Source organism: Haplochromis burtoni, unplaced genomic scaffold (genome assembly GCF_018398535.1).
Source record: "Haplochromis burtoni strain Fernald_Lab_line unplaced genomic scaffold, NCSU_Asbu1 Contig_49, whole genome shotgun sequence".
In the NCBI taxonomy this organism is placed as follows: domain Eukaryota; kingdom Metazoa; phylum Chordata; class Actinopteri; order Cichliformes; family Cichlidae; genus Haplochromis; species Haplochromis burtoni.
The window spans coordinates 185,070-209,109 of NW_024582410.1; the positions used below are offsets into that span (position 1 = coordinate 185,070).

Consider the following 24,040-nt stretch of genomic DNA (forward strand, 5'->3'; position numbering starts at 1 on the left):
AGGGAAGTGATGAGAAAGGTGATGAAATTTTGAGAGAGATAAGGTTAGGAAAATGGAATGTAAGTTTGATTGCAATATAAGATATAAGAAGGTGGTGATTTATAAGTAGGGCACATGTGGGTGAAACGATTGAGATATAAGGGAAGAGAGGAAGGAGGAGGGAGGAGCAGTTAGCTTTATTTATTGGCCCAGTGATATGGGGAAGCTACATTTCACTGCAGAGATTTCTGCTACACATATGAAACACATATCTCAAGTACTATATCATTCTGCATGTACAAATTCTAAAAGGCTATCGGGATTGAGAGACCTGCTAGGAGAAATCTATGGTGTCCTGTCTGTGTAACAGAAGCAACGGTAACTCACTGTGCCTTTCAGTGATTAAACGCATTATACGCTGTTATGTACTTGGATGTTTTTAGCTTTATATCACCTCACTGCCAATTAATCAAGCTCCACTGTTAATACACATTTTAAAAATCCTTAATGCATCACATTTCTCACCTCAAAACATTTACTTCTGTAAAATAATTTCTCAAAATGTTCCCTCAGTTAATTACACTTTGCCTCATCATGTATTTTGGCTATCAAATGTGATCTGATTAAAGTAGATGCAAATATGTAGGTAAGTGTTTTAAAAAGCATCTGGATTTGATTTGGATATGAAATAACTAAAATGGGGCCTCAGTTCATGTGCGCCGTTAGGATACATTCATTAGCACATTTGTTTGTCAGACGGCGTGCTCAGTTTTGCTGGGTGGTGGGGGTTCTTAGATAACACTGTGCAAGCTTTTTGTTTGTTTGTTTGTTTGTTCTGGATTCCTGAACATTCCTGTCAAGAGAGAGAAAGGCAATGTTTGGAATTCCAGTCTTGAATTGCTCCGATTGACTGGGTAGGAAACAACCGGCAAGGGCCCACCACAAGCCAGCAGCCTCGGGATGAGCAGTTACGAGAAATAATATATAAAAAGCATCAATGTCTCTTTTTCTGGTAAATTTATTATCGCACTGGAAAATGCATCTGACAGTAGCTGACATTTTGTTTTGGTATATAAGTCTGCTGCACCTGCTTTTGTTTGACAAGATTAAATATGTGAGGTAAAGGTGGGTGAACAGCAACTTACTGTTAGTTCAACATTTGTACCCCTTTCCAGTAGCAGATCACTGTTTACAGTTTAAGTCAGAGAAGATCCTGTAACTTACTGCAGATTGTGGGAAATTGTCAAGTTTAATCATCTCTGTTATGAAAACAATGGTTTGCATTGAAAAAAAAGTATTTCTATTCGGATATGCTGCGAAATCAGAATCAGGAAAAATAGTATCGGCAAATCACACACACAAAACAATGATAATTTGCTTTTATCTCAGTACAGCATACAAATGTATATATGTTTTGTCTACTTTTGCTTATCTTGACACTTTTGAATGTAACTGAATTTAAAAAAAAACGAAAAAAAAAAAAATTATATATATAATATATATATATATATATATATATATGTATATATATATTGTATTATATATATATATATATATGATATATATATATATATATATATATATATTAGGGGTGCAACGATATTCGTATCGATATTGAACCGTTCGATACAGTGCTTTCGGTTCGGTACGCATATGTATCGAACAATACAATTTAAAAAAAAATTTTTTTAATTTTTATTTTTTTTTTTTTTTTTTTTGTGTCCCGTTTGGATCTATAGCCATCAGAATTGTTGTCTTGAGGCCAAGAAAGATGCCAAGAGGATTTATTTTAAGTGGATCATCATATTGGTCCATTTGATTGACCTTTATTATAATTATGAATTTATTTTATTTTCAGTTGCAAACGGGACAGACATGACTGTGGGATAGGACAGGGGGAAAGAATGAAAGAAAGAGGGGGAGAGAAAGAAAGAAAACCAAAGGGGAGAAAAAAAAAAGAATACAAAATTTGTAATTTATTTTATCAACTTTCCTTCTGACGATGCTGTCTGTGTTGAGCGCTCAGTGAATCTGCATTTGACTACTCCGCCTAGGCTCGAGAGTGCAGCCTAGGCGGAGTAGTCGAACGCAGATTCACTGAGCACTCAACACAGCCATGGTCAGAAGGAAGAGCGCAGGGCAAGCTAGCGAGACAGAAGTGGACCTCCCCACCCTCATTCAGATCTGGCGTTTGGAATTATTTTGGTTTTCATGTGACGTATGACCCTGAAGGTAAGCGAGTCATGGACTAAAGTAAAACAGTATGTTGGATGTGCCATGCAATGCTCAATTACATGGGTGGGAGCTAGTGTGTTAGCGCAGTTAGCTCGTTAACGTGTTGGCCGTCTAGCCCCTCTGTATAGGGTAGCTCGTTAACGGAGATTTGCCGTGTTGTGGCGTTAAGGTTATTTCAACGAGATTAACGCTGACAGCACTAGTGGGAACACAACGAATATGACTGCACATTTACACCGACATCATCCTAGTGCAAAGACAAAAACAACAAGCATGCATGCTACAAACTTTAGCCGAGTCATTTAGACAGCTGTTAGCACAGGATTCTCCTTATGGAGACCTGATATGTTTAATATGCTGCTGAGAATATAGCCCAGAAGAAGCGGATAGTATAGCTTTTATTTTGGAAAGAGACATTTCTCTGTAATAAACTCTCTTTTCCAAAGATGAGTGATTCCTCAATCAGATACAGGGCTCGCAATATCGCTAGCCCGGGGCTAGCGATTTTTTTCAGTCGGGCTACCAAAATCTATCTCTTCCCTGCCTGTCGGGCTATTGTAGGAAGGAAAAATATATGTCAATGCTTTTGCATTCTTTCAGAAATGTAGCTGGGTAATTATGTCATTGGGTGAGCCACTGTCAATATGTGACATATTGAAATCGTGTTTGGATTTGCGCTTGTTTTTTTGCTTTCACTTTGCAATCGCGCGAACTGTGTATAGAGAGCGACAGCACTGATCTGTGAGTGATGATAATTTGTGCACCAATTCCTCTGACATCGTCTTATTAATTGTTAGCTTACTATGCAAACATGACAAGTGAAATCTCCCGCAGCTTAAACATGTGAGAGGTTGATCGCGCAGAGAATCGCTGAGCTTATGTGAGTGCGTGTGTAAAAGCAGCAGGATTTATATTTGACTACGATGACCTGGATGACTGAGAACCTTCACAGACAGATATATATTTTAGTTCTGCTGAGCCAAATAAGACAGGTCAGGGTGAAGAAGTGACAGCCAAAGAAAAGCTTACCACAAAACGGAGAAGTTATGACAAATCAGACTATAAGGCAAAAAGAAAGTGCAGCTTTATGGTTTCATGGACAAAGAATTTCTGTGGCTGCAATATGACGAGCTAAAAACGGCGCACAACACGACAAGGTTAGGGTTAAATTTAAAAACTGTACTTTTGAGTTAAAATATATATTTATAATTTTAATAAATGACAAATTAAAAAGGCATGAACATTTTTTTGTATCGAAAAAATATCGAACCGTGACACCAAAGTATCGAACCGAACCGTGAATTTTGTGTATCGTTGCACCCCTAATATATATATATATATCATATATGTATGTATATATATATATATTCAGTCACAGAAAATCTGCAATAAATAAATAGAGTGACATTACTATACTGTAAAACATTAGTATCATCAGTATGTCCTGTTGCCTGTTTACACGTTATTCAGATACCTGATTAAGTCTGGCTATTGTGTTATTTTTAGCTCAGGCTTGGGTATCAACGATTTGTGTTTTTGAAACTAAACCATAAAATATGGGTGCCATAAAACCAAAAAATAGAAAAAAAAAATAGAAAAGCAACTAAACATATGTAAAGTTCATCACTACAGGTGAGTCCTCACATGCAAACAGGCGTATATTCAAAATTTCAAGAGCTTCTATCTAGGAACTATGAAGGAAATCATATTGATTTATGATCCATTTGGAAAGGTGGAAGAAAATGAGGCCAGCTGTAAGTCCTCCAGACACATAGGGATGCAGGTTCATTTACACTAGACAATGTCCTTTTCAACACTTCAACCATGGGATCACGGGAGTTTCTCATGTGTTCTGTTCTGGGAGAATGCGGCCATTTCCTTGCTGGCTAGGGGCCCCTGTCAGACCCTGAACCGTTGGTAGTTGGGAGCCCCTTAGGGATCCCTGGGTAAAAATAGGACTCATTTACTTAACAATGACTAATCTGGCTCCCGTATATTTCAGATATATGAATTGTGCATGCAAAGTGATCTGCATTTAGGTTTCTGTTTATAATATCACACAGAGTGTAGCTCCAACATGCTTTACTGCAGTAAGCACAATTAATAAAAATCAAGTGAACTTTACTTCTTAAATAACTGCAAACACATTTAGCTCAAAGCCCTTAAAAATAATGACTCGAACTTCCGTTTTAACGGAAAATCAAATCAATGAGACAGAAATGTCACTGGCTGCTGATTGGACAGAGAAAGGCAAACAAAACGTGAGAGAATGTTGTAACATGAAAAGGCAATCAAGCGTGATTATCAAGATGTTCTTTAAAAAACAGCTTTTTATCACCAGTTGAAAACAACACACTCCAAACATGAAATAATAACTGTTGTGTGAATCGTTTTTGTAATTGATATTTCCCTGTCTTCTTACGTTATTTCATTAAATGTTTTCATCATCCAATTCACCTCTAATATTTCCATGATGAAAGTCCAAAACACAACGGCCACACTCCACTGCTCAGATCTCATCTCGTGGCTTTTTCTAACTCACTTGCTCCCCAGAGCCAGAGTCACCCCCGCTCTCGCCTCCCTCTCATGGCTTTCTATACTTTCATTTATGCCTCTGAGAAGTGTATGAGAGCGAGATGAAGAGATACTGTATCTGCGAATAACAGAGGGTAAGAAAACCCTGTGAAGACACACACGCACACGCTGTAGCAGCAAAAGAACACCACTGTGTGATTTAGAGCTTTCCCTTCTCCTTAGCCAATCAGATCCATGCATTTTCCCCTGTGGACTTCACACCCCTCCATTCATGGCCGAGTGGAACCTTCCAGAGCAGGTCTGATTGCAGATCCACTGTACTGTAAGAACAATAATCACACACTCAGGCGCTCTGTAATTCGCATTCATTACAATATACTGGTATAATTGGCGCCAGAGTTGTATTTAATAAACTCCATTTGCTTGGTTATTGTGTGAATATTCAACTTGGAGTGACTCAGTCTCCCTGATGGATAATTTGAGTTTCAGCTTATCTAATCAACTGCATATCCTGACTTCATAAACTTCTACCAAGTCCCAAATAACCAAAAACGCAGCACAATCATTTGGTCCCGATATTATTAAGTGTCCAATTACAAAGCAACGTCTGGAGACAGAGCCATTCTTTCATTAAAGATCAAACACAACATGACTTTGTAAACGGTAAAGGTGAGAGAGTGGTGGCACTCTCCTTCATAGAATACTTTATTATTGGAACATCTCAGTGTCCAATACTGGAATATCAACTTCTGCAAATGGCGAGTGCAGAAAGAACCACCATGTGTTAGAATTTAAAAGGTGGATTGTGTAAACTTTATACTCACCAGCCACTTTGTTAGTGCTCATTGACACAAATATCTAATCAGCCAATCACACAGGAGTGAATGTATTTAGCCATGACAGCCTTCTCTAGAGTTTATATAGGCTGGTCTGAAAAACAGAAAGTATACTGGGCCCGCTTACTTAAATATTGCTGTTGACCACGTCCAACCATATTGTACCCATCTACCCAAAAAAAAAGCACTTTGCTGAATCTATGCTATTAAGAATTAAGGCCATTCTGAAGATAAATGGGGTTCCAATCCAGTACTATCCAAGTAGACCTAATAAAGTGTCTGGTTAGTATACATACACACCAAACAGGGTAGCAAGTTATGGTTTTAGCAACAGTGATAAGGATGATATCTTCATATTCAACACAAAACAAGCATCAGAAAGTCATGAAGAAGCAGCATCACACACTGATGACATGGATGTGATAACCACTGGGATAAAGATTGCAGACGTTGCTGCTGCCGCCTGTGGCCTATTCCGTCTCTGCAGCCTTAAATGGACAATGAAGCTTTGTCATTCCAAACCGCCGTGCCTCACGCACGCTGCTTAAGATAGGAAAAATGCAATTTCCTGACAGAAAGAAGAGTGACTAAAACACGAGCAGAGACTCAAAGTGACAAGACAAGAGCAATAGAGCCCGAGATGTGGCGAGAGAGCAGCAGGCGGAGAAAAAAAGATCCTGTCTCTGTGTTCTCGGAGTGGCCATATATTCCTATTACGCTGCTCTGACAGCTTTCCGATACCATCTAGCACTCAAGTGCATTGTTGCTGATTGGGCTCTGAGCAACAGCCGTCTACTAATGCCGCATCAACAGGCATGGCAGCACATTATTGACATGCCCATACAAATGACTGTGTCACAGCCTTTCTTTCAGCAGCATATGCAGCTGATATTAATGCTCACACAGTAATGAAGCCCTGGCTTGATAAAGCTCACTCTACCATGACAGCTATATGGTTTTATTACTCTTTAAAGAAGGATTTATTCTCACATATATTGATTATATGTGGCGCATCTTCTGCATTCTTTAAGTGAAGGACACAAAGAATCAACTTTTGCTCACAGAATGATACCTACACACATACACGCACACACTTCCCATGGTGCACTCTATCAGTGCTCTCGCAGTTCATCTCCCTGGGACCAAACAGCTACATCCATGCAAATAAGCAAGCCTTATCAGCGAGGCCAGGTCTGAAATGAAACCACAGCGGAGGAAGAGCAGAGGTATTTGTTTGAACATGCACTGCGTTAATGCTGATGGACTGATATGCAGGATGAGCTCCGTCTATGTTACAGCATCGCATAATCCAAGCAGCTCAGCTCGCCGCCCAGGGAGAGCGGGGTAAATGAGGAATGAAAAAAGACGAGGCATACAAGGTGAATGTCTCTGCTACTCCCTCTTATGTTCTGTTATTAGAACTTGTGCGTTGCCTGTTCAGGGAGAGTGTTGTCTTTTGATGTCACCTAAACGCAGGTCTCGGGTTTGTGTTTTGAAAAATAAAGAAAAACAGCTTTTAGATTATATTTACGAGCTGTTCAAACCAATAACTTTTACGATATGAGATATTTAAGGTTAAGATATGATTTTTTCAGGCTGATGGGTCATTCAATGTCTTCCAACCAAATGCTTCCAGCCTGACCATCACGAACGATACATTTCTTGATAGGAAAACGTTAAAATCTCAGATCTCTGCAGTTATTAGTTGCTCATAAAAAAATATTTTTGTGTTGAAGTCAGGTCCATTTTCAAGGCTTTACTCTGCAGTGTTTTCTGTGGAGCCACTTTCAAACAGATAGATAAAAAGAGAACTACTTAAGCTATGTCATTCAAATGTTTCGGGCCAAATATTTGCTACAATGACTTCAGGAATATGGCGTTTCAAAAGTGTAGCTGAAGTTCAGCATAAAATTCTGAGAGTTTGAATTTGCTTGAAAGTGTGATAGTGTGGCCAGAGAACATTTTTCAGAGGTAGGTTAAAATTTCCAACACTGGTTCCATTACATGATGTTGGCATTTACCATGAAACTACTCAAATCATTTGAATGGTCAAAATGATAATAAAGCTTTAAAATGGGGGGAAAGTATTTTCATGCAAGTTCGTTCCAAAAAAAATTACATTGTCTAAGAACTTCAATTTGACTTTTCTAGAAAGATTTGGTGTCTAGCAGCAACATATTCGAAATGTGGCGGTGTAGGGAAACAAAGAAAGAGAAAGACGTGCAATTTTTAAGTTAAAGTGAAATACATTTTCAATCTTTGCAGTTCTCGGTGCATTATTAAAATCTCTGTGTGAGCTCTTTTCAGTTCTGGGTGATTGGTTTTGGTCAGTGATGACAATTTGTGTACTGGACACCAATTCAAAACCAATGGTTCCCCCCCGAAAAAGCTACACTCAGCGCCATGACTGACTGAGGTCGGGGTATTAGGATGCTGGATGCTGGCAGGCATGTCTAAGCTATCGGAGCAGCCTTGCTAGTTAATGAGAGCACCGTCTCTGATCTGATTATTCTTGGTGAAAATCTGACCGTACAGAGGTACAGTGATGAGGTGTTAAAACCTATACCCGGCTCTTTCAACAGGACAATTGCACAGGCCTTTCCAGATCATAAGCATATCCAGACACTTCCTTGGCCAGCATTTAGTCCACATATGTCTCCTTTTGAACAATCCTATGAACATTGAAATCAAATGAGTCAAATTGCTGAGAGAATCTGTTTACAGAGCAAATTAATAACTGGGACACAAAATAAAATAACAATATATTGCTACAGTGATATATTACACCCCTACTCAACAGCTGTAACAATTCTTTTTAGAGAAAAATGTGGATAAAATCTGTTATCCAGACAGAAGAACATATTGTAGGAGCTGAGAGGTAGACTGAAGGACAATAAGAGAGAGATAATAGGTGGTTTCTGTTTCTTTAACTCCTTTTTGTGCACTAAATAGGTCAAACTGGGTACAGAAACTAATTTCTAAAAAATGAGCCATAATAACTGTGAACATAATAACTTAATAACACATGTGAGGACAAGTGGAGTGATTGCAAAAGATAGCAGAGAAGATGAGACCAGATCAGAAACAACAAAGATGAGAAGCGGGACAGAATAGACTGCAGTATCCACATTTCGCAGCCGACTGACTGATCACAGACACTTTGGCAAGAAACACACTCGTTCGCACAACCCTTTGGGGTTTTCCAAAGGATTCACAGCAACATCAGCTGCAGACACTGATTTAATTCCAAAATAAAAGCACTCAACTGAACACATTTTGAGGTAAATGGTGCCAGGAGTGTTTCTTGCAACACACTGTTTTATAACCATTATTAATTACTCTCTTAATATTACTTGGGGAAAAACTGACTTGTGGTTTTCCATTAAAATACTGAAAAATGCACATCACGTTTACTGAGAGCCCACGCTGCAATAAAGAAGTAAAAGCCCAAAGATATTGAATCTGCAATGAAAGGCAACTGTCATGATGTGAGCTGCAGCAACTCCTCACATCTGAGAAGCTGAGAGCATCTTGACTGATTGAGTAAAAGACAAACTTTCCCACAGTCAAAGTTGCAATTAAAATACACTTCATTTAATATATTTGAAAGTCAAACCCCCAAAAAACATGATGTATGGCATTATCAAAGTGGACTTCTCAACACCAGGGCCAGTATGCTTGATCTTTAATGCTTACTACACATGGGCGTCCTTGAGCTAGACACCGAATGCCCTTCTGCTCCAGGGTGGCCGGTCTGCGGTTGCCATTGTAAACTCTGACCTCCCTGAAGCATTCCCCAGCTAAACGTCTTAATTGACGACCTCAAAGAAATCCTAGAAATCTGTTTTGCAATGTTTTTTTTATAACACCTCAATTAACACCCTCGCACACAATCTGCTCTGGGCTTGCTTTAATCGCTCAGGGCTAAAGCTTGTTTTGATTCATGGAGAAATGAATCTGTTTACTTTTGCTGAAATTTAATTAGGAATCCCACTGCGGGCAGGGAGTCAGGCTTTTAAAAACATGTGATATACAGTAACATATCGTTTTTTAAGAGATTACTCATGAGAAAGCGACCTGTGGCTCAGTGTGTGTCTTGGCAGCAGTGGGCATCTCAGTGGCCGAGGACTTTCCCAGGGCGGTTTGTCGCAGCAATAGTAGCATGTGTTCTCAAGTTGATCACCAAGACACATATGGTTTCATTTTCTTGTGTGGAAGCAGCATGTGTGCATGACCGGACATCGAGTTACCAAGACCGAATAGACACAAACACAGAAGCACTCTCATGGAAACACACAGCAGGAAAATGGCCTCGTGACCTGTAACATTTGCCTCAGTTCACACAGTCTTTAAGCCTTCAGAAGTTCTTGCTGGTGAGAGGCCTGCCTCTCTTGTGATCTTGCTCAGTGTCTCCTCTGGGAGGACAAAGAGAGCAGGAAAAGAAGAACGATTGGGGGGGGGGCGGGATAGAATAACCCTACATCCTCCTGTTGTTGCAGAAGAACACATTCCTACAGCGACACATAGTTGACATACTCAGTCACCCACACGCATACAGTACACAGTGTACGCACAGGATAACCCTAAACTGATGAGTCCAAAGGTCCCACACAGAGAAAGTAGCCAAGACGGTTCTGTGCTGGTTCCCACGCACACAAACCACATCTGTCCTCCATCAGTGGGCAAATCTGCAGGACACAACTACTGTAAGGATACACACCTAGCAAAATTTACAGGCTAGCTTTTATCTGTGCAGGTACGTTGGAGTAAAAATGTCAGAATTGGTCAGTAACTGTTCAAATTTCCTTCACGTTTCATCAACAATACAGCAATACTACAACAGTTTGAAAATAAAATGTTGTTAAACCCAGTCGCATCGTATTTTTATATTTACAACCTTCAAAACAGACTGAAGCCAAAACCTCAGGCATCTTTTTTCTGTTCTTGGTTCTGTATGATGTAAGAGAGGGAATATCGCTATGGTCATCCTGGGTGCACAGCTCCAGCTGTGAGCACAGACACAGACGTAGGCAGTCAATCAGAAGAAAGGTGGCTTATAGACAAAGGAAAGGAGCTACTGTAAAAATGCTTGTTTCAGGCTGGGGCTGCCGGGCTGTCAAGGTCCAATATGTGATAGAATTATAGAACTTTCTACAAAAATATGCAACATTACTGTTTTTAAAAATGTGGTGGTATCTGTTTTCTTACCAGTTCATGCAGAGTGCACCAATTCATAGGCCATGAGTCTATACTGGCTTTGTTCACTGCCATCATTCTTTACAGCATTTTTCAAATGGCTGTAGCTGAAGCTTGCAGCCTTTAGATCTGGTTTTTAAATGCAGTTTAGTGTTAATCACAACCCTGTTAAATAAATGAAAAGTGAAAATGAAATGAAAGCTGTACCACATGTAAAACCCACTGAAATGACCTTTCAATTTCAGAGCTTTACAGCAGATTATCTTTTATAGATATGCAATTATGAAAATCTCTTTTAGGCCTATAAAACTTAAATACAGTCATTAGATATTTAAAATTGTTAAAATAATTATCAGCAGTTAATTTAAAGCTTGTAATTTACGTACAGATCAGTGTTTTTGCATGATTCCTTGGATCATTTTTTTTACCTGCAATAATGTTATTTCCACAACACATACCTGCTTTTGCTCCATGTGTGGTCCCAACACACTAGTTATGATAACTAGATTCATCACACACAGGATGATCATGCTTTACACTGCATGTGGCTGATTTTCCATCCACAGTGTGAAGACTATGAGAAATAACTGCCTCACATGTAAAGGTGCAGCATGGATACGTTTTTTAAAGACATCCATATACAGTAAGATACCCCTACTACTGGTTTGATGCTTCACTCTTAGGTCATCAAGAAATCCCCACTCTTCCCACTTCTCATCTTCCCGATGTGCATTTAAAGAATCGGAAGAGCTTCCTTGATGGAGGAGGGGAAACATTTTCTGTGTCCATGAGGATTGAAAGCCCCAACCCCCCCGCTACAGTACAAACTCCTCATGTCTTTATATTTTGCTAAGACAATGGGAAGCAGGTGCAGGAATGTATTGAAATGTGTGCAAAAATACATGGAAATACAGGCAAAAACACAGCTTTAACAATTCTAACAAGCTTACAAGTAAATATGTGCTTTGAACACCTTTGTTCTTCAACACAGCCTGAAGTCTTTCAGACAAGCTTCCTTGTAATTTCTTTAAGCAATCTTTGGGAATACTTCTTGGAAAACATGAAAGCTCTCCTCTGGTTATTCGCAGCCTTTGGTTCCATTTTCTGACTAGCTGATCCCATCCTGCTTCTAAAATGTCGAGATCAGTACCCTGGGGAGGCCAGTCCATTGTGCGTTTCTATCCAGGTATGTTTTTACTGCAGTGTTTGTGTGTTTGGGATCATTGTCATGCTGAAAAATGAAGCTGTTGCCAATTAGATGCTTTCCAGATGGTATTTCATGGTAGATCAAAATCTGATGGTACTTTTCTGTGTTCATAATTCCATCACTTTTGACAGGTTTGCCAACACTACTGGCTCAATTTTTTTCCATTTATAGCTCTTTGGAAATTGTCTTGTTTTGATGGTGCATAAGTAAGATTTTATGCCTGTCAAACTGTGTTATCTTTAGCTTTCTTTTGTAGATTTGACTGAACAAAGCAGGAATAAATTGTAAATTATAAATACATTTTGCGACAGGCTGCTAGTTGCAAAGTACAATTTGAAATTGGTCTAAGTTATTAGGTTGCCTGTTATACTTGAATGATTCATAGGTCGGTGTTAAGTGGAGTTCACAAACAAACAACAACAACAAAAAAAAAAAAACTACCTCTAATAATCGTCAGGTTTGCAAGTCTCTTCCAAGATTGACAATGAATGAAAATGTCAAAAGAAAAACTTTGAAGGACCTTCAGAAAGAACTATTGCCTGAGATCACTTTTAAAAGATTACAAGAAAGTCTGCTTGGAAGAAGAATACAAACAAATAGCGGCTAGCTCAAGACGTTTGCACAGTACTGTACCTCATGGAGCACCTTTTCACCAGCCTGGCTGTATACGAGATTTCCACTGACAATATTCTCCCTCTCGCCTTTCAGGCAACTAGTTTCTCCTTGGACTTTTCGGGTAATTGCATCTATTCTTTGATTTAGCGATGTGTATTTTGGCATTGTTGACCCCGTTAAAATGTCCCGAACAAGCCAGGTGTAACACCTGGTCCTTACTCTTCCCTTTTCTATCAAACAAAAACAAACAAAATTAAATGAAATTAAACTCCTGACTTGTCTTCTATTCATTCACCCAGCCGTTGATCTGAGTCAGTCTCAGTGGAAGAAAGAGATCACAAACAGCCACGTGTTAGTCGTCAAAACATGCATTTGGCCTTGCAATTCGAGTGCAAGCTTTGAGCAAACAAACAATCTCTCACCATCAATCACTGTCTCACTGTCTTTCACGCATACACGCATAAACACGCACGAACACGGCATGTATAATCATCTCCTCCAGTCAGGCGGCTTCCACCTCTCTCGTGCGCACACGCTCCCGCAATAAACAAAAGCAGCTGCGAATGGGAACTACTGGGACCAATTAGACAATAAACAGTGGGCTGGAACTGGTTTACCGCCAACTAATAACACCCACTAACCTTGAATAATCTTCTGCTGGCTGCAGAGTGGAACTGGCCCACAAACTTCCCCTAGCTCGATTTTTGTCAACCTCCCATCTCTTTCTTTACACACTCAGGACCTTTCGCACTCATTGCAGTTCTCTCCTGCTACCTTTTCCACACTCCTGTCACCATTTCTCACGTCGTGCACAAAAGCAAGCACAAATGTTGAGTTTCCCTTTCTCCTGTAAGAAAAAAAGATCATATTAAGGCAAATACTGTGCCACCAGAGCGAGCCTATAAAACTAAGCACGCGCACACATAAATACTCAACCTCTGACACGAGTAATGCTGTGTGTGTGGGCAGAGTAATATTGTTGAGAATGGGGTAATGTGCAGCCAATGGCTTGCTGCTGTACGTCTTGATGATGGGTGTGAGTGCGCGTGAGACTCACTACATCACCCAGACTAATGTATGCAAGCCCTGCTCTGTACTGCAGACACGACAGACAGCGGGGAAATATGGAGCTTAGGCATCGTAAACACACCAACACTAAATAAATCTTACCCACTGATTTATGCTTGCAACCTGAAAACAGCTGTACCCTGGCGCTGATATAACAACAAGAATACTGTACAAACATGCAGCATGCATATAAAATATAAATAGATATAAAATACACAAATAAAAATGCCCAAGTACCACATTTTCAGTTTTCAGTGTTTGCAAACCTGAGTGCTTAGGAGAAAACTAACACCTTTAAGGACACTAAAGAGCAGGCTAACATAACAGTGTTCATAAAAGTGGGAGCGTAGTGTGTTTATCTTTTTTAATGTAACAGCTTATTACACACAGAGGAGGATGGAAGCTCATGACAAGCATCAAAGTGAGATATAGCATATGAAGAGTGTTACAGAGAAAGATGATCAGTGTAATTAGATGATTAATTGGAGATTATGTATTGGAATTTCAGGAGCGGGACCACGCCTCCAAATACGCTCCTTCGGAGAACCCGGGATTCCCGGAGAGAACCTCCACAGGCACAGCAAGAACATGTGAACTCCACACAGAGAGAGACCGCTGGATTCAAACCCAGAACCTTCTCGTTGCCTAGTATACTGAACGAATATTTGTTACAGTGTTACTTCAAAAATGTATATTTCACAATATTCAATAGTAAAATACTCATGACTACTCATGTGATTTTAAATTGTTTGACAAATATCAGAATTTCATTAGGAAAAAAAATGCAATCACACCGACACATCACATTTACAGTGCAGCGCAGCAGATTTAAACTGAACTACAAACTCAACTTGTGTGCTCATTTTCTTACATAAAGTCACAAATGATGACAGGAGTGTGGAAAAGGTAGCAGGAGATAACGGTAATGAGCAACTTTATTTATAGACACAAGCGAGTTTCAGTTTAGTTACGGACAAGCAAAAATGTCAAGACACACCTTTATTCACACCTGTGCAAAATATCGCCCACATTACCTGACATGCTTCTTCTAATTGCATTGTCAGAGAAAGGCACATTAGTGGAAACTGGACCTGGCATGATAGCCACAACTTTTCTTTCTTTCTTTTTTTTTGCAAGAGTATCCCCACTCACTCGCTTATAGTTCAACCACCAGACAGTTTCACAACACAGCAGACAGATTTTCCACCTCCAGTTCAGATCCAGTGCTCCTTTGAAGGACACGCGCTTTTTATCAGGAGGGATGTTTGCTTACCGAGTGCATCCTTAGCTATTTTGGCACCGTGCTAGTATTGCAAAAAAGGGAAGAAAGTCTCACTATTCAAACACTATTTGGCTCCAAGTAATAATTTAATCCTTAAAACATTTGTACAAAAGCAACATTGGTTTATGAAGGATTTTCTTTTAGGGCAAACGAGTACAAAAACCACTTATACAGAATTCATTTTTCATTTTCTGTGCAGCTGTGTTAGAAAACATAATGCATGGTCGTCCCAAAAATCGCATGCCTCACAGCATATCATTTGGGAATCCCTCCTCCGGAGAACACATCTGTATATACAGTGTCAACTGATTTCTTATGTCTGGGTTTTAGGGCCAGAAAAAAGGGGGGGAATTATTTGCACAGGTTATCGGCTCAGTATCAAGAACAACTCTTCCAAACGTGCCACAAATTACATTATTTACATTAAAGTCATTTTCAATTAAACTCAATAGCCTACACATCACTGCGTGCTCGGAACTATTTTGCTTGAGAGTTCAATAATATTTTGTCGTGAACGGATTCTTCAGCTGCAGTGGAGCCAGAGCTATGCTTGCAGCATATAAAATTCACAGTCTTTGGGTTTTTATTTGCACTATGCGCCAAATACGGATACAATAAACATAATCTCTCTTCTGTTAACTTTGTCTTGCTGGACTGGATTACTTCTCATAGAAACCCACTCTGGCCTCCCACATATAAAAAGCAAAGAAAGAGAAGCCGCTACTGCTTTGGGGGTTTGCTGACGAAATTCCAGGAAATTTAAGAAAGCATTAAATAAATGTGCTTGAAAACATGAACGCATAGATAAGTGGGATGTTTTTCACTGTGTGTGTACTTAATAAGAGGTACAAGAGCACAGTCAAACAATGCCAAGAAGTCAGCACCTGTCCACAGTAATCTCTCCATCAGCAGCTTCCACTCAGTGTGTGTCCACGCTGCCCACACAGCAACTCATTGACAAGGTAAAAGAGAAAATTGCCCGTGTTCACTTGCTGACGAACCTCTTCATTTACGGGGAAAGGACATCATTTATCACAGCACACAATTAGGTTCTAACAACTCTCACGGGGAAACAATCTGGCTAATGGTGACAGAGGAAATTGTGCTTATTAGGCAGAGTAAATAACGCTCTGATAGCCAGCGAGGTCCATTACTATGCCGTCGGCAAGTGCAGGATTTGATTTGATTTTTTTTAAAGAAATATCTAGGGTATTTACATTTTTGCCAACACTTCTGATTAAACAGCTTCCTGTGTTTTGTTTCCTTATCTTCAGATGCAGCGCATCAGCGAGCTGTGACATCACCAATATGCTGCCAGCGAAGATGGACAGAATAGGAGTGATGCAGGAGAAGAAGGTCATTTTTGCTGATAAGGAATGACAGCAGAGGCAGGCTGAATGCTCCCGGAGCTGAAACGCTCACCGGGCTGTCAGAGAGAGATCTCTGGAAAATGTAAAGGATCGGCTCTGTTGGACAGAAGCCGTAATGAGACGACCAGCGGCAGCACTGGTTTACATGCCCCGAGAAATTGGGCTAAAGGACTTTATTTTAGTGGAAGAGGACGTCCTTGTTCAGGAAGAGCAACGTAATAGTTCTGCAGCGATTTCAAAAACACTTGCGTGTATTTTGCTTCAGAAAACACGGAGAGGTGGTGCATGGGGAAAGGAAAAAATCCATTCGATTTTAGTGCAAATCTAGATCACTTTCTTAGAAAGTGGAACAGAGGTTATTGGCCTTGGCACAAGAGTCCCTTCTCCATATCTGAGTACAGATTGTCAGTCTGGGGAACTAGTCCAACTTAGTCTAGACTGACTTGGCCTCTGATGAAAAAGCCAAATAATCCAAGGCTTCCAGTGTAGCTGGTGGATATGCCGGCCAAGTTCTTTTGTTCTGAATTCTCTATGGGTCACCACAGCAGATTATCTGCCTCCATTTCACCTTAAACCTCCTCTGTCACATCAACCCTCTGCATCTTCTCCTTCATGACATCCACAGAAGCCCACAAAGAAGCCTCAGCAAGGGGGCTTCTTTGTGGGCTTCCTCCTATCCTCCTCTAGGCTCCTTCATATTCACCATCCATTTCCCAGAATATCCAGTATCCATCCTCTGCACATGTCCAAACCATCTCAGCTTGCCTCTCTTTACAAATAAAAACCCATTTTAAAAAGTAAGGAATGGACTGCTAAAAGATTCTGCAATACAAAAAATGGCAAAGTAGCTATTCTGGCCTTTAGTAGCACAATCAATAGATTTTATGTTTGCTCTGTTGAGTCCAGTCAATTAACATTCATTACAAGAACATGAAACAGCATCGCAGAACCACATGTACTTTTATTTTGAAGACAAAGAACCACAAGCTAAAGCCTGCTGCCTGATTAAAGGACACCTGAGAAATCACTTTTTTATTTAGCATGACCTCTAGGGCTGCAGTTGATTGAGCCTGTAGCCTTTTGTTGGACCGAGGAGAGACATAGCGGAGCTCAAACAAAAGCTAGACTTTAAGGTGACACTGAAGGTGAAGTTTCTTAAGAGGATGATGAAGGGATTATTGCGTGTTTACCTGTTGGTTGACACGGCAGTGGGATGGGCCGTGGTGGATGAGGATACGGACGATGTCTACATCTCCCTTCCAGGCAGCCAGGTGTAGCGGGAAGCAACCTTTGCTGTCAGACACATTTGTGGATGCCTCAAACTGGAGCAGTTTCAGCACCACCTCTCTGAGAGAGAAGCAGGTACACGGATATCAATACATTAACAGGGGAACAAGTGGAAGAACAGACAGTTAAGGCAGCCAGGTGCTACAAAATCCACATGATGGTAAGCAGTCAACTTTATTTGACAGCAACGATTCTTTTTTAGCACTTTTCACTTTGGAACACAGTTTGCAAAGAATCTCTTCATCATATTGGCCAACGAATCATTTTTAGTGGTGGAAGAAGTACTCGAATCCTTTAGCAGTGCACAGACAGCACCTAGCAAAACATGCTACTTTCCGAGAGTGAAGTTTTTACTGACTATATATAAAAACAAAAAGTACTTGTATAAATCACTAAGACCTTGGTAACAACTGGCTAAATAAATGATTTTATTATAATAATCTTCAGGCTGTGTAGATGGAAACATAAATGCTGCATGTTCACCTTCAAATGCTCAGCTATACTAAAACGTTCAAGCTCTACAGATAAATGCCCCTCTTTCATTTAAGAATAATTTTTTCTCTTTTTTTGCCATTTTCATCATTTTCATCTAAAAAAAAGTCATCCTTTCTCTTCTTTAAGTAATATTTTACCTAAGTTGACTCGAGGGAACAAACTCAAGGACAGCAGTATACGAGGTGCTTCTTTCTTTTCTTTTTTTTAAAAATGCAAATTCTCCACTTCAAAACTGAATGTGCAAGAAATGAAATAAAGCTATGCCTACAAATCGTGGGTCACTTTGACACTACAATTAAAAAGATGCTCAATAAATACGGCTGTATCGTAATGAGCTTTTCTCATATTGTAGCTACACAATCTTAATTTCGCTGTTCCACCATCGTGGTATTTATTGTGTTTCTTTCTGCAGTAGATCATCTTTTATGCAGGTTTTTATCCACCTTATGTGATAATAAACTTGCACTTCCTACTAAACCCTAGTTAAACAAAGCCTTGGTTCTGAGGGATTTACAGGAAGCTCGCTGCAGGAGGCACTGGAAAAAGTACAGCTACAGAGAGCAGCATTGCTGCTTTGCTGCTCTTGATAAATAAAGCAGTACACAAATTCATAAAGCAGCAAATCACAGAGTTGGATTGGGCTAAAAAAAAATCCATTTAGCTGCTGCTGAGTAGTAATGTCAGTGATAGTGTTTTATATTAGGGGGACTCCAGCTGAAGAGGCAAGGCGAAGTGCTTGATTTGCATTGAAAATGTCAGGAGGGAGCAACAGAGGAGACAGAAGGGCAAAACCTTTCCCAGAAGAGCACAATGAAGCAGCTCTGTGCTGCTTAATGAACTACTTACTTACTTATTTCTGTAGTTTATTATATCTTCTTATAATTTCATTTCAGTTTAATGAACAGTTAAAACAAGGATGGCGTAAGGATGAAAAATATGTATTTATCACCAAAGCGCCTTTGATGTCATAACGTTGTGATCTTTAAAAATTCAATTCAAACCCAGCCTGAAGAACAGCTCTCTGAAAACAGCTCTGCCTGTTGCCAAGTCCTCTTCCTTCTCTCTTTTCACTCTCCCACCTAAATGCTAAATCACTCCTCTGAAGCTTTTTGTTGGCAGCCTAATTTTCACTGTGAGGGTGCATTTTTCTTTCCCTCACTTCCCTCCTCCTTTCCCCGTTGATCTGAAGGAGGAAATCCACATAATTGCCCCCAAAACACGGTGCTAATCCTTCAGTTCCGCCAAACCGGGATAGCAGTCAGGCTCGCAGCTAATCCAAAGTGTGTAACGGATTTCTCAGCAGGACCAGGTGAAGAAAGGGAGCTGCACTGTAGTTCTGTGCAGCTGTAGACACTCAAATCATTCACATATTGTACAGTTTGGATGGAAATAATGTAGGAATTTTGTATTTCTGACTGTAGGCAACTATTTTACTGCCCAAAAATGCAAGATTGCTTTCGGTAATGGCTTTCGTTTTCATTTTCATAGTTATGCACTAACTTCTAACTTTGATTTAAAGCCTCTATAATCAAAGTTATTAAGCATCAAATCTCTATATGACATCCCATGAACAAAGCAGTCGATAATATCTTCAAACGCCTTTTACAGCCAGAAATGTTGCGTGACAGCATTCAGTGCTGGTTTCAAAATACATTTAGTCTAGTCCAAACAGCCCTTAAGTCATGATGCAAACTACAACAGGAATGTTCAATCAGTGCCACCAATCACAGCATGATACAGGATCACAGATCAGTGTCAATGTGTGAATCAGCTTTATTTAAACAATAGCAAATGTTTCAGTGCAGAGAAAATGACTGGCGACCTGACAGCTGTCCTAATTGTCACGAGTGTTTTGTGTTTGTTAGGCTACAGATTTCATTCTAAATTTATTATAAATCCATTATTTATGATCAAATCAATGTCAAATTGATCCCAAAAGCACTCATGATAAATATATTGGGCTAATATCAAATATATGGACAAAACCATTGGACCACCTGTTAATTTTTAAATTCATGTATGTTAGAAGTGCTTCACCCTGCTCTCTTCTCTGAATTTTACCTGGTGATGATTGGTTGCTGAAGGCTCACCGCATGCATGTAAAGCCAGGGCAGGAGGAGCAAGTAGTGGTACCTTACAAGCAGTGGTACCAGTGGCATTGTTGCAATAAATTTCCCTCATAGGTATTCTGTAGGTGTAGCTGTAAGTGGTATTATCGCAAGCTGGAACCACAGCAGCTCAGTCATGACGTGGCATTAATATCAGCACATGAAATGTGTGCTGGGAGCTTCAAGGCATGGGTTTACAGTACATTTGTCCATACAGTGTGTATTGTACAGTGTTTGTACCAACTTTTAACTCAGCCGATCAACATTTTCATTATGTGCTTTGATATTGACTGTATGAATGAAGAAATCAGACATCTGGTTCAGGAGCAGCAGGACGGGAACACAACTAGTTTAGCTGCTTCAGTTTTCACTGAAGTTGTTTACTGGAAGTTAATAGGATGTGTTTGCAGTTAAGACTCCTCCCTGCAGGTTTATCCAGAAAAAGGCCCGTTCAAAATCAGTTTACACTGACAGCATGACATAAGCACAGTACCATGGCCTCTCATCATGTCACAGCAGAAATGTGAAAACAATTAAATAAAATTTATGACATTCTGACTTCTTTTAGATTATTTTCCTTTGGTTATGGTAATTTATTTATACATTTATTTATTTGCACAGAATTACACTTTTTTTTTAAAGAATAGAAAAAAATCACAGAGTGCAATCTGTAGAAGAAACTGTCAGACTTTTTTAAAGAAACCAATCTAAAGATATCCCTGTGTCCCCCATTTATTTGCATGCAAACACATAAAAATCCAGATAATTAGAGATTTGTTGATAATGGAAAACAACATTTAGCTTCAGCTCTACAGCGTACAAAGAACAGAACAATTTGTTTCCAGTGCACTGAGTAGCACTTGCATTTACAACTCATTTCTATCCAGCAGAAATAGAGTGACAGAAACACTCATTAGCAGGCTTACCTGTGTCCATTGAGTGATGCATGGTGTAAGGGTGTGTATCCCGAGCTGTCTGTGCAGTTCACATTCAGGCCCTTCCACATGCTGTGGAACAGAGAAATGCCTCAATTAATCAACGCGCACACACACACGCACGTTTATGACTGCTTTTAGTTGTACAGATTTACCACCTTTATTTCATCAGCTGGTGTAAGTGTGCTACCAGCTGCGACACTCTCTTTTAGTTTAGAAGCAGGAAATGACAAGCCAGTCCCGACCAATTAGGATTCACATTCCTCAAATGTGTCAAGCATGGAAAGCAAGGACAGGTGGAAAGTGGCTTGTGGTGTTTTCTTGAGAAAAATGCCCTTCAGAACACAGATTGCTCATTTTAAAATGTTTAGTGACACTTTTTCCCCAAGTAAATTACGTATGAAGTCTTACAGGTGTTGTTTTACAGAGCAGTTTCTTTGTGTAACAGTGTGTTTATTAGTTTGTTTTCATATTGCACTTTTCTTCACACAAAAGAATCTAGCTTTATTATGTAAGGGTCCCAGGGTGAGGCTTGTAATTTCTCATTCGGAGGCAACAGTCAGGAGATCTTAAGTTCTGCTTCATCACACTGGCAAATGATGGGAGCGCATGAGGTCAATTCTTGTACTCGAGAAACGGCTGAGCATGCAAATAAAATTACACAAAGACAGAAAGTTACGAGGAAATCCAGCTCCACAGAGGCTGAACACGCACCGAAACACACCCGTATACAGATGACACACAAACACTAAAATCTACTTACAGCTCAGGGTTTTCCCGGGGCTATAATTATATGACCTCTCTTTTTCAAATGAACTCGTACAAGTGAGAGAAGTACTAATTAGCTCAATTCTAGCCTGAGCAAATCTTAGCTGAAAAGCTGCATCAAGAAACTTCTAAAAGTGACTGTTGAGCCTTTTTTATTACACACACACACACACACACACACACACACACACACACACACACACACACACACACACACACACAGCTCTAAATCTTACTGGTTTTATGTATCTAACTGCCGAAAACATGTATCTAGTCACACCACCCTATAATCTCTATAACCCCGTGTCTCCCTCTTATTGATTTTGGCATATGTGCATCCTGAAATGAAGGATAAAAAAAATCAATGCTTCCTTTGAAGATTTGCTGTACAAAATAAAAGCTGCACTTTAACTCTTAATTCCTTTTATTTCATTGATCATATCTGTAGGGAACCGAAGGAATCCTTCCTGTAGTGAAATCTAATTGAAAATAAATATTCTTTCTTTCTTTCTTTCTTTCTTTCTTTTTTTTAAAGAAAGCATTTAAATTTCACTCTCACAGACAGATTGTGTATCTCATGAGGAATTTTCTCCTTGGAGACACTGGAGTAAAGCAGCAACAGCAGAACATTCACTGGGTTTTGACAGGCATCAACACAATGATCAAGGTCAGGGGAATTATGCAACAGCTGTGCACACAGAGACACAACTAAACGTGAATTAAAAGTGCTATTAAGGGCTGGCTGCACATGCACACATACGCACACTAACAGAACAAAGTGCACGACTAGGCAGTCTTATTTCCTCTGAATTCAGATTATCATTCATTTCAGCACTATTTGCTCTTAATACGGTACACACACACACGCACACACACACAAAGACAAGTAGTAGATCGTGAGGCAGAAGATTAGAGAGAAAAAAAAAGAGATACTGCAAGGCTTGTTTCTAATGGTTCAGCTGATCAGTGCACACTGTGACTGTTTGAGGCTATATCGATCATGCTGCTCTGCTGACCCCTTCTAGCACTGACCTATCCAGCCAGCAGGATGGGTTGTTAAAAAGAGCCGACTGACAGCGAATGAGGAGAGAGGAGGAAAACCTAAATTCAATGCACGTAGAGATAAAGACACAGTGTCCAGTTTCGAATCCGTTCTGAAATAAATGTAGATAGATCTGGCTCACAAAAAACAAAAAAAAATCTGCAAAAAAGTATCAGATAAATTTGTGCTGCGTTTAAAACCTAATAAATACACTCGATATATTTCTAAGAGGGAGAGACAAGAGAAAAATTTGATTCAAGCTTTCATCATTTAATTCTCTGGAGTAGTCGTCATAGTATTTGGGTGATTTTTTTAAGCAAGACAACAGCTGGGAAAATGTAAGGTGACAGATTGTAGCTCAACAAAAGGCCAAGCAGCTTTGTCAAGGTAGTGGTTTTGTTGTGTAGCAGCTTCTATACCTACAGTTTCTACATTCACATAAGTACACGTGTTCAACTGCTTGTTAGCACAAATATCTAACCAGCCAATCACGTTGCAGTAGCATTTAGACACACAGACATGGGCAAGACAACCTGCTGAAGTTTAACTGAGCATCAGAATGAGGAAGAAAGGTGATTTAAATGTCTTTGAATGTGACTAGTTGTTGGTCCTGGAAAGATTGGTTTGAGACGACAGTTTCCACAGGATCACCGAAACAGGACAATAGACAATTGGAAAAGTTTTTCCTGATCTGATTTCTGCTGCGACATGCCAATAATGGGGTCAGAATTTGGCATAAAGAGCATAAAAGCATGGATTATTGGCATAATTTGAGCCTCTTAGTATTGCTGCTGACAATCATTTATGTGCACATCTTCTTATGGATGCTTCCGGAAGAATAACACACCATGTCAAAAAACTCAATTCATCTCAAACTTCCTGAACTTTGTAATCAGCTCACCGTACTCAAATGGACTCCACGGTCACCAGATCTCAATCTACATATATAGAGCTCTTTTAGGATGTGGTGAAATTGGAGATTTATATCATGGATGTGCAGTTAACAAACATGCAGCATCAAGCCTTACGTTGGGTGAGTGCTGAGTGTTTGTATATGTGTGCATGAGGGTGGGAATGCATGT

At 39.7% G+C, this 24,040-nt stretch overlaps 1 protein-coding gene across 3 annotated transcripts in view; it reads right to left on the reverse strand.

The window, feature by feature from the left end:
- Window positions 1-24,040, reverse strand: part of anks1b (ankyrin repeat and sterile alpha motif domain containing 1B) — a 274,655-nt gene that overhangs the window by 179,838 nt on the left and 70,777 nt on the right. For all 3 annotated transcript variants that reach the window (XM_005947551.2, XM_005947550.3, XM_014329283.2), the window contains exons 2-3: window positions 21,140-21,220; window positions 17,514-17,670 (exon numbers count right to left, since the gene is read on the reverse strand). In XM_005947551.2, coding sequence (XP_005947613.1) covers window positions 17,514-17,670; window positions 21,140-21,220 — 238 coding nt within the window. The remainder of the gene's footprint in view (window positions 1-17,513; window positions 17,671-21,139; window positions 21,221-24,040) is intronic.